The sequence below is a fragment of the Cervus canadensis genome, chromosome 14 (genome assembly GCF_019320065.1).
Source record: "Cervus canadensis isolate Bull #8, Minnesota chromosome 14, ASM1932006v1, whole genome shotgun sequence".
Taxonomy (NCBI): domain Eukaryota; kingdom Metazoa; phylum Chordata; class Mammalia; order Artiodactyla; family Cervidae; genus Cervus; species Cervus canadensis.
In genome coordinates this window covers 61267503-61281845 of record NC_057399.1, presented here as the reverse complement: position 1 = coordinate 61281845, position 14343 = coordinate 61267503, and the positions used below count along the sequence as shown (strand labels likewise).

At 51.0% G+C, this 14343-nt stretch overlaps 1 protein-coding gene across 9 annotated transcripts in view; it reads right to left on the bottom strand.

The window, feature by feature from the left end:
• MFAP3L (microfibril associated protein 3 like) overlaps positions 1-14343 on the bottom strand; it is a 110925-nt gene that overhangs the window by 77988 nt on the left and 18594 nt on the right. For 7 of the 9 annotated variants that reach the window (XR_006272892.1, XR_006272890.1, XR_006272888.1 and 4 more), the window contains exon 2: positions 8523-8943. Coding sequence is in view for 1 of the 9 variants with exons in the window: in XM_043486773.1 (XP_043342708.1) it covers positions 8523-8814 (292 nt within the window). In the remaining 8 variants the exon portion in view is untranslated. Of the gene's footprint in view, positions 1-8522; positions 8944-9474; positions 9497-14147; positions 14283-14343 lie in introns of those variants that run through there. The other 2 variants (XR_006272893.1, XR_006272894.1) reach the window with 2 other exon arrangements.

The following is a 14343-nucleotide window of genomic DNA, read 5'->3' as shown; positions in this document are numbered from 1 at the left end:
CAGGGTCTTTTCCAGTGAGTCAGTTCTTCGCATCAGGTGGCCAAAGTATTGGAGTTTCAGCTTCAGCATCAGTCCTTCCAATGAACACCCAGGACTGATCTCCTTTAGGATGGACTGGTTGGATCTCAAGAGTCTTTTCCAACACCACAGTTCAAAAGCATCAATTCTTCAGCACTCAGCTCTCTTTATAGTCCAACTGTCACATCTATATATGACTACTGGAAAAACCATAGCTTTGACTAGATGGACCTTCTTAGGCAAAGTAATGTCTCTACTTTTTAATATGCTGTCTAGGTTGGTCATAACTTTTCTTCCAAGGAGCAAGCGTCTTTTAATTTCATGGTTGCAGTCACCATCTGCAGTGATTTTGCAGCCAAGTCTCTCACTGTTTCCACTGTTTCCCCATCTATTTGCCATAAAGTGATGTGGCCAGATGCCATGATCTTAGTTTTCTGAATGTTGAGTTTTAAGCCAACTTTTTCACTCTCCTGTTTCACTTTCATCAAGAGGCTTTTTAGTTCCTCTTCACTCTCTGCCATAAGGGTGGTGTCATCTGCATATCTGAGTTATTGATATTTATCCTGGCAATCTTGATTCCAGTTTGTGCTTCATCCAGCCCAGCATTTCTCATGATGTGCTCTGCATATAAGTTAAATTGGCAGGGTGACAGTATACACCCTTGATGTATACTGACATGAAAAGCATACACACTGCTGCTGTTGCCGCTGCTAAGTCGCTTCAGTCGTGTCCGACTCTGTGCGACCCCACAGACGGCAGCCCACCAGGCTCCCCTGTCCGTGGGGTTCTCCAGGCAAGAACACTGGAGTGGGTTGCCATTTCCTTCTCCAATGCATTAACACTAGCATATGTAAAATAGAGAGCCAATGGAAATTTGCTGTTATGACTCTGGGCACTCAAAGTAGGGCTCTGTAACAACCTACAGGGGTGGGAAAGAGCAGGGGAGGGAGGGAAGTTCAAGAGGGAGGGGACAGACGTACACCTATGGTTAATTCATGATGCATGGCAGAAATCAAAGCAATATTGTTAAGCAATTATCTTTCAATTAAAAATAAATTTAAAAAATAACATCATGACCAAATACAAAGCTCTTAGAATTTCCCTTAAATTATTTCTTAGAAGGAAAGGATTTCTCTTTTTCCTTGGAGAGGTCCTTCTGTAAAGGGTAAACCAAATGTATGGTTCATCTACTCATGGATAGGAGTAGATGTTGTTTAGTCCTTAAGTCGTGTCCGACTCTTTAGTGACTCCATGGACTGAGACCCGCCAGGCCCCTCTGTCCATGGGATTCTCCAGCCAAGAATACTGGAGTGGGTTGCCATTTCCTGCTCCAAGGAATCTTCCTGACCTGGGGACTGAACCTATATCACCTGTGTCTCCTGCATTGCAGGTAGATTCTTTACCACCTGGGAAACCCTGATAGGTGGTACGAGAAGATTAAGTCTCTGCTCACAACCTCATTTAGACATGGAGGCTCTTCAGCTTCTCAAGGAGGATCCGTTCAAACAAGGAGGTTATTTTCATGAGACCAACTGAAGACTTTCCAGGAGGTGAGGGTCCTGATAACGCTTACACAGACAGAAAGGCAGTGCACACACTCAGTCGAATGACGCTGCACCGAGTCCACACTTTTCTGTCTCTAAGTGTGGAGCCTGCTCTCCAGTATGTGAAAGAGAGGAGACTCAGGGAAGGCATCCAGTCTTTACAAAATGGAACTGAACACAAGCGGAGCCCCACGTCGCTGTCATGGGGCTTCTGCAAGAGGTGCGAGCCACCCTTCCCGCCTCCCCAGACCCCAGCCACCGCAGAGACCCAGGCCACAGACACCGCAGCCCCCAGGCGCCCGTGCCCCAGGGTCCCATCCTCCTGAGCGGCTCTTCAGGCAGTCCTGGGGCTGCTAACAAGCTGCTTCCTACATCACGTGGGGCCGAGGAGTCTGGGATCATCCCGGCTTAGTTCAGCTCTCTGCTCAGGAAGGTGGGGGACGGGGGAAGGCTCAAGGCGTACGCAGCCTGCGGTTGTGCTCTGCTTTAAAGGATTGATCCCAAAGGGAGTGCTGAAAAGCACTGAAGAAACACTACAAACGGTGGTGGCCCGTTAGCAGGCTGGCCTCTCACATGATTCCTTCTGGAAAATGAACCAAAGTACCACTTTTACGGAAAACTACATTACTGGTTCTCACAGGTGACTAAACTGACTGTGGAATGATTCTTTAGCTGGCTAAAATGCTTCTTTAGGTGGGACCAGGGTTTCTCCAGCTGATGATGGACAGAGAAGCCTGGTGTACATGGGGTTGCAAAGAGTTGGACATGACTGAGAAACTGAAATGAATTGAACTGAACTAAGGGTTTTTCCACTTGGGCTGGCATTTTGCATCAGATAATTCTTTGGAGGGCTTCGCTGGTGACTCAGGGGTAAAAAGTCAATGCAGGAGACATGGGTTCGATCCCTGGATCAGGAAGATCCCCTGGAGAAGGAAATGGCAACCCACTCCAGTATTCTTGCCTGGGAAATGCCATGGACAGAGGAGCCTAGCGGGCTACAGTTCCTGGGGTCTCAAAGAGTCGGACACGACTGAGTGACTGAGCAACAACGACACTTCCTGTCCTGTGTGTTGTGGGGTGCTGAGAATATTCCTGGTGTCCACCCACTGGATACCAGCAGCACCATCTCCCGCTCCTTCCTCTCCTGCCCCGACCACGACTACCAAAAATGCCTCCAGGCTTGGCTGGTGTCCTCTGGGTGAGAGAGCCACTGACTCCCACAAAAGGAAAGTACGCCGTGTGCATCACCTCCCCCACAGCATCCACACGCACTGCTTTCTCCACGGCCGGAGCACGAGGGGGTCAGCGGGCCTCTGCACACGGAGGGAACACGCCTGGAAGGGGGAGGCGGCTGATGGAAGAGAAGGTGCCTCCCTTGCCATCACAGTGTCATCTCAAGATTTTAAATAACACTTCAGGGAGAGACATGCTTTTTATTTTTTCTTTTTTTTTAAGGTTGAGAACTTGAGAGAGTGAATAAGAAATTGCTCAGAAAATTATTTCCTTTCTTTACAAAACACACCATCCTATGAAGCAGAGACAGAAGCACCTGGGATCTTGACTGTGACATCACAGAACAAGGGTGGAGTGGCCAGTAACAGAGACGCAGCTGCCGTTTACGGATGCATTGGTGTGCTCTAGGTACCGCTGCTGTTCAGTCGTTAAGTCATGTCGGACTCTTTGCGACCCCATGGACTGTAGCCCGCCAGGCTCCCCGGTCCATGGGATTTTCCATGCAAGAATACTGGTGGGTTGCCATTTCCTTCTCCAGGAGATCTTCCCAACCCAGGGATCTAATCTGTATCTCCAGCATCGCAGGCAGATTCTTTACCACTGAGCCACCTGGGAAGCCTCTCCAGGTACCATACTGAACATCTAATGCATCTTGGAAGGCTCATAACCCTGCCTGGAGGTAAAAGAGGATTATCTCTGCTTTACAGATGGGAAAACTGGCTCTGAAAAGTTAAGGAACTTGCTCAAAGAGCCATCATTGTTCTGTTCTGCTGAATTTTCAGTGGTATATTTACAATCACACAAATTTTAAGGAATCAACTTTTTAAATCTCAAACATTTAATTTACTAAAAGAGGAATTTAGCGTAGCACTTTTATAGGTTCACACACTATTCCATGCTTCATCAGACAGGCAAACAATGATGTCCACTTCATGCTGTGGGCACTGACTCCCTCCTGGATATATTGGGGTGGGGGGAGATTCACTCAGGTCTGAAGACGTGACCAGCACAGTTTTCTGTGGTCCCTTGGCAGGAGGAGGTAAAAGCATCTCACAGGCTACTAAAAACATCTGCAGGAACAGAGGATAAAAACACCACAGCAATGTAAACTAAACCAAAATTCGTAACAATGAACTCTGCAAAGGTGGAGCAGCCATGAAAGAATCGCGAACTTCATATAACTCAGCTCAGATAACTCTGGGCGTATTTTCAGAGATAATTTGTAATTATTTTTGGTGACGGAACACTACAAGAGAATGGAGAACAAATCCATGGGGAAACCTAAAACCTCACTTGAAGTAAGAATTTCCAACATAACTGAGCCAGGCATGATTGCCAAGGCCTATACCTTTTCCAGAGCAGACTTTCTTGAGATGCTTGTTATTTATCATCTGATAAAGGTGCCAATGTGCATTTTCAAGGTTTAAAGTCAGAGTAAGAAACTACAGCAAAAATATAATTCATACCTGAAATAACAGGGGCATTTTTATAACACTTTCTGGCACTTATATATGGCTACTCACCTGTAGCAAAAGAAAAACTGAAAACAGGACATTTTGTGGCCATTTATGGTTACTCATGTTATTGGAGCTCTGGGTTATTTCTGTAAAATGGGGGACCACCTCCAACAGGTCCTTTGCATGCGTGCTAAGTCGCTTCAGTTGTCTCTGACTCTTTGTGACCCCATGGACTGTAGCTCACCAGGCTCCTCAGTCCATGGGATTCTCCAAGCAAGAATCCTGGAGTGGGTTGCCATTTCCTCCTTCAGTGATTTGTCCTAATTGAACCCGGGTCTCTTACATCTCCTGTGTTGGCAGGTGGGTTCTTTAGTACTAGTTCCACCTGGGAAGCCCCAGTGTGTCCTTTGGTGAGCTCCAAAAAAGACAAGAGTCCTCCAGAAACAGATCATACAGTGGCCTCTCCTGATCTGTGGGATTGAAGAGACAACACGAGGGACACAAAGCAAGTCAGCTGCTGCTCCCACCAGCGATAGGCAACAACCTGTTCCTTCTAGGACCTGCGGAGAGGCACCAGGAACAGTTGTGTCACTTTCTCAGCACCATCAAGAAATGAAATACTATTAAGTACTCCTGGAATCGCAAAGCACACTCGGTGGGCAACTCACCAAATGGTTCTGAACACGCCTGGGTATATGTATGCATGCTTCGTACGTGCATTACGGTGGGGTCCTAGCACTGCCTCTTGGTGACGGTGATGGGGCTGGTGCACCGACCATCCAGCCTCTCATCTGTTCTATCTGGCCAGGGGCTTTCACCACCCCTTTTCTGCTGAGACCTGGAGGAGGAGCAGGTGCTGGTAGGCACAGAGGGAGAATGAAGCCCAACCCAGCCACACCCTGCTGAGTACTGTCTTCTCCATCCCCCTGCTTCTCAATTCGGACCTGTGAGGATCAAGGCCACAAAACCCTCATGCCCACTGTAAGGACCAGAAACAAAATGGGCAACACAGTACAGGGGCTTAGTCAACAGGGGTGGTTGTTAATGGGACTTATGCTCATCTTGTTTGATTTCAGCAGTGGTCTGTGGCTCAGTGGTAAAGAACCTACCTGCAAGAGATGCAAGAGATGAGGGTTCAGCCCCTGGGTTGGGAAGATCCCCTGGAGAAGGGAATGGCAACCCACTCCAGTATTCTTACCTGGAGAATCCCATGGACAGAGGAGCCTGGTGGGCTACAGGGTCCTTGGGGTCACCAACAGTTGGACACGACTGAGCGACTGAGCAAGCACCCAGGCAGCACTGCAGCGTACTCGTGTAACTGACATTCTAGGACGTCAGCGCTGTTCCCACTGCAGCGTGTGTGTGTAACTGACATTCTAGGGTGTCAGCGCTGTTCCCACTGCAGCGTGTGTGTGTAACTGACATTCTAGGGTGTCAGGGCTGTTCCCACTGCAGCGTGCACGTGTAACTGACATTCTAGGATGTCAGCGACATTCCCACTTCAGCGTGTGTGTGTAACTGACATTCTAGGACGTCAGCGCTGTTCCCACTTCAGCGTGTGTGTGTAACTGACATTCTAGGACGTCAGCGCTGTTCCCACTGCAGCGTGTGTGTGTAACTGACATTCTAGGGTGTCAGGGCTGTTCCCACTGCAGCGTGCGCGTGTAACTGACATTCTAGGATGTCAGCGACATTCCCACTTCAGCGTGTGTGTGTAACTGACATTCTAGGACGTCAGCGCTGTTCCCACTTCAGCGTGTGTGTGTAACTGACATTCTAGGATGTCAGCGACATTCCCACTTCAGCGTGTGTGTGTAACTGACATTCTAGGGCGTCAGCGCTGTTCCCACTGCAGCATGTGTGTGTAACTGACATTCTAGGGTGTCAGCGCTGTTCCCACTGCAACATGTGTGTGTAACTGACATTCTAGGATGTCAGCGACATTCCCACTTCAGCGTGTGTGTGTAACTGACATTCTAGGACGTCAGCGCTGTTCCCACTTCAGCGTGTGTGTGTAACTGACATTCTAGGATGTCAGCGACATTCCCACTTCAGCGTGTGTGTGTAACTGACATTCTAGGGCGTCAGCGCTGTTCCCACTGCAGCGTGTGTGTGTAACTGACATTCTAGGGTGTCAGCGCTGTTCCCACTGCAGCGTGTGTGTGTAACTGACATTCTAGGGTGTCAGCGCTGTTCCCACTGCAGCGTGTGTGTGTAACTGACATTCTAGGGTGTCAGCACTGTTCCCACTGCACTGTGCGCGTGTAACTGACATTCTAGGATGTCAGCGCTGTTCCCACTGCAGCGTGCGCCTGTAACTGACATTCTAGGACGTCAGCGCTGTTTCCACGCTGTAGCAACCACCTCTTTGTTGAGTTATTAATGAAATACCACTCCATGTAAACTCCCAGCTGATCAGCCCAGAAACTGAAATCTATATCCTGGTTAGAAGGTGGACATCTTCCTGCCATAAATGAAGACTTGAAGACTTCAGCTCCTCAAGAGGCACACTCATGCTCATATTTTATGCTGAGGATAAACGTTCCATTTCCTCTGTCTTGCTTGGCGATTCTGAATATTACCCCGTGTTACCTGTGTCCTGAAATGACTCTGATTATGTGCGGTAATCACTAGAGCTGAGCTGGCATGTTAAGTACCAATATCGCAAGTTCTTTTAAAAAATCTAGTGTGTCTTTCCTCATGAGGCTTTAGAACAGCCAAGGGATTTGTCAGCATGGACACAGCTACAAACAGGACTGGAGGGTTCTGGCAGACGAGCCCTGAACCTAGGCTCTGTCTCCAGGACCCGGGTGTCTGCTCCCTCCACCCCCGGTGCCCACGGATGGAAGAAAAGTGACCCCAGGCGACTCCAGGGCATTCAACCACCCAAAGCACGGACAGAGACATGAAGCACATGTCCACCTGCCGAGACCAACTGGACACCAACCATCGAGATCTCCTTGGAGTGGTCAGTATGACTCCAAGACAGACAGTGAAACGTCACTGCTGAAGCCCAGGCCCACACTGTGCCCGTACGCTCCTCTCGCCAGGACACAGGGCTCAGAGTCCCCACCATGGCCCTCTATACCCGGGACCACCTCTGCTCCAGGCCCAAGGGGGCGGCAGACTCAGTCTGGAGGCCCTGGTCACTTCAGTGGCCGTGTCCTTGGAATCCCTAGCCCTGCAGAAAGACCCTTGGGGTCCAGGGACCTGAATATGTGCACGTTGCCATGGCTACCACCCCTCACAGGTGTGACGTCACTTCCTCCTGACCTGCAGTGAGAGGAAGGGGCTGGGTTGTTCCGTCTGCCCACCGTCAGCATGGACCAGCTCTGTGATCAGAGTAGTATCAGCATGGAAGGTTCTGGTCCCAGCTAACGACCACAGGACCAGGGAAAAGTCACATAAGAGAGGGGCTTCCAGGGTTCCTTCTAGTGGGCAAGTTCTGTGGTCCCATCATCACTTCTCCCTCTTGCAGCCTCCCCCACTCCCTCCTGGCCAACAGTCTAGAAACTTCAGCCAGGTCGCCAGGAAACACAGGTGATCTCTGGCTGCAGGTGAGAAGCTGCACAGAGACTGCTTTCAAAAAGCGTGACCTCGAGGGACTTCCCTGGTGATCCAGTGGTTTGGAATCCACCTGCCGACGCAGAGGATATGGGTTCGATCGCCGGTCCAGGAAGATCCCACATGCATGAGAGCAGCTAAGCCTGTGCATCTCAACTACTGAGCCTGAGCTCTGGAGTCCACATGCCTCAACTACTGACGCCCGTGGGCCCTAGAGCCTGTGCTCCAGAAGAAGAGACGTGAGCACAGTGAGAAGCCCGTGCACTGCAACCAGAGGAAGGCTGCACAGCATCGAAGAACCAGCACAGCCCAAAGAAATAAATAACAGTTTTTAAAAAAGCAAGGCTTTTAAAGGATAGACAACCACTACATTTCACGAAACAAAGGAAAACTCCCTTATGAATGAGACACACAAGGAAAACCCACTTTACATCCACCCCTACAGCAATTAGCATGCATTATACTGTAACATTTCAAGAGGCTTTTTAAAAGACACTGATGCTTGCCTTTTGTTTCCTGAGTCAAGAGTGAAAAAAATGAATTCATTGCTGCTGTGAATCCTTAAGGATATCTATTTCTCTCTCTTGCCTGAGAAAAACCAGACTCAAGAAGATCCTGAAACGATGTGAGTAAGAACCAGAGGCGTCCGGGGCACTGGCCCAACCCCTCCTTGTTTCTCTGACCCTGGAGGAGCGGGATGGCCTACCTCCCCCTCGATCCTCCTCGTTCTCGCTCAGCAGCTTGCCCGCCGAATTGTACCACTTGAACTGGGGTTCGGGGAGGCCGTAGACACTGCAGTTGATCAAGGCACTGTTCCCTTCCTTGACGATGATATGGTCGGTTCTGGCGACGACCACGGGCGCTGAGCCCACCGCCACGTCGGTGGCGTTTAAAGTGCTGTTGGCTACACTCCTGGCGGTCGCCAGCGTGGACGCGAGGATCAGCAAGGGCACGGGAGGCAGGAAGCACTCGGGCAGGTGGCTCTTCACTCCGCCCATCTTCTTCGCTCACCCCGGGAGGCGGCAGAGCCAGCCGGCCGGGGGTCCTCTAGTGAGTGACACTCCGTTCACAGCAGGCCAGGGGCCAAACCTGGCCTGGCTCCATGGAGTTGGCTCCTGATTAAAAACCTGTTTAGAAAAAAAAAAAAAGAAATGCATAAATACTAGCATTCATACTTTAAAATGATTATTTACAATATGTTAGAAACCCAGCTAAAACACACATCTGGCTAATTTTTAAATAGCACACCAATTATGTAGTTGTTCCAAATGTTCATGGAAAATCATGATATATGAGTTTGTTATTTCTGCTACTGAAACATAAGACTCCTGGCAGGAACAGCGTAACTTTATATCACACGACCTTGCAGGGCTCAAAGGCCGACCCTGGCTTTCCTCAGTCAGCACCATGAGGCCTCCTCTCACCCCCCACCTGTCCCCTTGGGGACCCCGGGGATGCACTGGGTGCTCAGAATCTCTCTCTGCCGGTGGACATGCCCTCTGCCTCCTGCAGTGCACCCCGGGGTCTGCCACGGCGGAAGGGCTCCCCCAGCATCAGCTGGCGTGGCCCTCCCCAGACTGGGACACCCTTCCCCTTTCAGGCAACCGCTCCAGCGCCCTCTGCCCCCGCGACCCTCCCCTCCCGCCCGCCTCACTCACTGAACTCCTCGGCCTCCATCTTCACCTGCCTCCGGGGATGTCGGGTGTGACATGGTGGGTGGCTGCGCTTGCTCACCCGAGATCTAACCCCCACCTGCTGCCCCCCGCTCCATCTCACCCACTAAGACATGGCCACACCCCAGGGCCTTTCTTCTCTCCACATTCTAAATTCTGAAGTTCCAGGTCACTCTGAGGTTCTCAGTAGCCGTCCTGCCCTGCACCCCACCTCCCCAGTGGCCTCACTGGGTTTCCTGGTCTCCCGACTCCCCTTAGGCGGCCCCGGCCAGCACCCAGGCACACAGACACCCCCCCGAGACCGTGTCCTCCCGCCAGTGTCCAGCGGGATGCAACCCGCCCCGGGACGTCCTGGCTGCCACCCCAGAGGCCCGCACAGAACTGGGGACAAACGACACCCACGACGTGCTCGCAGATACCAAGGCATGCCGCCGGCCCAGCCAGGCCCGCGGAGGCAGCAGGCCCTGGGGCAGCTGCGCTTGCGGGTCCACTGTCCTCTTCCCTCCATGGTCTCTCCAGCTTCAGAACCAACATTGTGGCCCGCGGTGGTATGGCCTGCCCCCCACGGGGTGCGGGGCTGAGTCCCCTGCGGATCCTGCTCACATCGCCAGTCTCTTCCTTACCAGCCCTGTGGAGCTGTCACTGTGACGGCTGCTCTCCCCATCCTCTCCTTCTCTGGGGCCTCTGTGCTCCACGCCCCCACTGACGCTGCTCCCTGTTCTTCCCCAGCCCCTCTCCTTCCCCTGCAGCCGCTCCTGCCACCTCCCACCTGAGCACCCCCCGGGCCACGTTCCTGGTCCTGACCCCCTCCCTGCGGACGGTACCACCTACAGCCCACACACTTTCCCGCCAGGATGCCCCGCGGGGAGTCACATCAGTGCCCTCAGACCAAGGGGTCAGTCTGCCAACCAGGCCACGGCACCGTCTGTGCGGGAAGGCGCGGGGACAGTCCTCAACTGCACCACCCTCTTCCCCTCTGAACGTCCCTAACACCACACTGTGAGCTCCACCTGCTGAATACTGCATGGGCAGGCCCCCACGTCTGTGTCCTCGGAGGGCCCTCCCTGGGGGTCTCCGTGTCCCCCTCCTAGGAGTGCGGAGGGAGCCTTCTGGGCTGACCACCTGTCTTCAGTCTTGGCCCGGATTCCAGGCCGACCCCTCCAGCCACTCTAAACACGAGCCATACCGCGCCCCTACTTTATGTAGCAAGTATCTGCGTCTCTGCACTGCGGTGCTACACAATCTGGATTCCTTATCCCTTTTATTCAAAAAGAATTACTAAACATCTACTATGAAAGCGAAAGTGTCAGCTGCTCAGTCGTCTCCGACTCTTTGCGACTCTTGTGGACTGCAGGCCTCCAATTTCCCAGGCAAGAATACTGCAGTGGGTTGCCATTTCCTTCTCCACGGGGTTGAACTCCTGTCTCCTGCACTGCAGGCAGATTCTTTACCTTCTGAGCCACCAGGAAACATCTGCTCTGGGCAGACATTATTCTAGGTCCCAGAGACAGATGAACAGACAATATAGATCTTTCCTGTGGAGATTATATCCTCATGGGGAAAAGCAGAATAAATACCATGTGTATAAGAACTTTGGATAACCACACACGCTTTGAAAAACACACCATGATGCACCTGAGTGCCAAATGAGGCACTCCAGAAGAACTTCCCTGAGGAGGTGGCCTCGGAGCTCTTTGGGAATCACCCAGACCCCAGAAAAGGGCCTTCTAGGAAGAGCCAACTAAAGCAAACGGGGAGCTGCCACACGTGTCACAGACACGGACGGGTCCAGACCTCCTAGGGCTCTAGAGGACACAGGAAGGAACCTGGATTTTATCATTCATCGAAAAATGTTAAGCAGGGGAGAGACGATGTGATTTCTCTTTTAAAATCAACTTTGCTTGTGCTCAGTCATGTCTGACTCTGCAAGCCCTGGACCGTAGCACACCAGGCTCCTCTGTCCATCGGATTCTCTAGGCAAGAACACTGGAGAGGGTTGCTATTTCTGCTCCAGGCGCTCTTTCCAACCCAGGGATCAAACTCACATCTCTTGCGTATACTGCACTGGCAGGCGGATTCTTTACTGCTGAGCCACTGGGGAAGCCAGAAATCAACTTTACTGTGCTGTAATTTACAAATTTAAAAAAGTGCCCATGTTGGGTATGCATTTTAACAGGTTTGGGCAGACTTACACACCCATGTAACCACAATACACAAGATGTGGAATGCTTCCATCATGACCAGAAGCACTCCCATGCCCCTTCCAGTTTCAGCTTTTCCATGCACCCACTTTGGTTACTTTGTATATGGTGTGAGGAAGGACCAAGGTTCATTTCTTCCCCACAGGGGCATCCAGCCTGTTTGCACCAGCTATAGAAAACACCCTCCTTTTTCAGTGGCTGGCCCTGCCCCCTTGTCAAACACTATGATCTATATCTAAACTCCTCCTTCTGTTCCACTAGTGCCGATGTCTTTCCCGAGGCTAATATACCATCCGGACCATACTGTCAACCTCATCTTTGTCTCTTCGGAGTTCACGTTCCCTGACACTTTAGATGCCCAATGAATTGCTGAATGAATGCATCTGTCTTCAAAAGCAGAAAATATCATTCCAACTGTGTGGATAAAAACACTGAAGAGGTACCAGGGATGATAAAGCAACTTCGGGTCACAGATTTCTTCAGCAGGAAAGACACACACACTCCCCACAGGGCTGGGTGCCTTCCTATCCTGGACAGCCCACATGTGACCCCCCAGCAGGAACTAGGGGGCCCAGGATCATGACACATTACCCCCTGGGACTATGGTTTTCTTTACGTGGCTCATCTTGTGGTTTTCTTTCAGCAGGAAGTTATCAAGCTGACCTGCTCCTTACAGAACAGTTAAGACATGGGCTCAGGTTTGACAGCAACTAGGCGAGGATCCCGGATCTAACCGCCCTGACTGCCTGGGTGTTTCTGGCCCAGGACTTACCAGTAACGGCTGTTACAAGAACTTATGATCACATGTATGTCAAACATGCACTGCTTGGCTTGATAAATAAAAATTACTAATACAATGTACAAAGAATCCTTCACTGAAATTAATGCTTCTTGAGTTTACTCTAAGTTACATCACACCTTGTTTTCAGTTCTGTTGAATACATTGTGACTGCCGTCCCACCACTGGAAATCACGACAAATGATTTCCAGCCACGGTTCCTTTGAAGGGGCTCAGATCTGAGAAGCGTGAGCACAGTGGACAGCACCTGGGTTTCCTCCGACTCCCTAGAGGGAGATGAGGGCAGATGCTGACCAAGGACCTCAGGGAGGAGGAGAAAGGAGTCACAGTAGGAGACAGGTTCTCATGAACATGTGCCGTAAATACACTGTGGCTTTTTCTTTTTTTTGGAATTAGGGAGAATGCAGTAAATGCAGACTTTAAACATAGTCAAAGCTATGGTTTTTCCAATAGTTGTGTACAGGTGTGAGAGCGGGCCATAAAGAATGCTGAGCACTGAAGAATTGATGCTTTCAAATTGCAGTGCAGGAGAAGACTCTTCAGAGTCTCTTGAACTGCAAGAAAATTAAACCAGCCAATCCTAAAAGAATTTAACCCTAAATATTCATTGGAAGGAGTGAAGCTGAAGCTCCAATACTTTGGTCACTTGACATGAAGCACTGATTCACTGGAAAAGACCCTGATGCTGGGAAAGACTGAGGGCAGGAGGAGAGGGGGGCAGCAGAGGATGAGATGGTTGGATGGCATCACCGATTCAATGGACATCAGTTTGAGCAAGCTCCGGCAGGCAGTGCAGGACAGGGGAGCCTGGCATGCTGCAGTCCCTGGGGTCGCAAAGAGCTGGACACGACTTAGCAGGTGATCAGCCACGGGTCTGAGACGCATGAGCGCCGTGGACAGAGCTTGGGGTCACTCTGACTCCCTGGGCTGGGGGGAGGCCTATAGACGCTGACCAAGGACCTCAGAGAGAAACAGAAAGAAGACATAGTAGGAGCGCGGTTCTCATGCGTATGTGCAGTAAACACATTATGACATTTTTTCTCCCCCGCAATTAGGGAGAATACGGTAAACGGGAGATCACACTAGGCTTTAAGATGCATAAATCAGAGGTACTTTCAAACAAAGGCTGGCCACGTGGTTTCTACTTTCCAACACATTGTCCCAGCCAGGACAAAGAGAAGAGGAGACTACTGTCCAATCATCTTCCAATCACGTCAGTCAGTGTTCTGGGCTAGAAACACAGCGACTCTTCCGGGCTGGCACCTGGTTCCCTCAGAGACCTTACCAGGTAGGGAGCCGAGGCATCACCCCCGCCCGCCCCCCATGCAGGCCAAGTAGGGAGCAGACTCATCACTCCCCTCCTTCCCCATCTGAAAAGTCACCAAGGCACTTAGAGAACAGAATGTGTCCTTTATGGGCTGTTTGTAATCCAGGCGTTTTTACTCTAAAACCCTCTGTGAACATTTATTTTTAAAAAGAAAGCATTTAATGCACATGAATGAATTAACAGTTTTTAATTAAGAATTCACCCTATTTCATGCCCTGCCCTTTCAAGTTCAGATTTTTACAAAAGTATCTATTATGTGCCGGGCACACTGCCAGGGACTTGCGGGGTCAACACGCCGTAGAATGCAGAGTTACAGGCCGTGTCTACTTACGGTGAGAGACAGCAGCTGGCTCAGTGTGCTCTGCCGGTGCCAGGAGCGTGGGGGCAGGCTGGCGACACTGGGATGGGTGTTTGCTGCTGGCCTCCCCAGTCCCAGCCCCACTCCAGCTCTCCCGCATCCCCGGGAGTCCCATGGTGCAGACCCGAGTCCTAGTTGTCCCAGGGCAGGTACAGCTTGTTCCAGACTC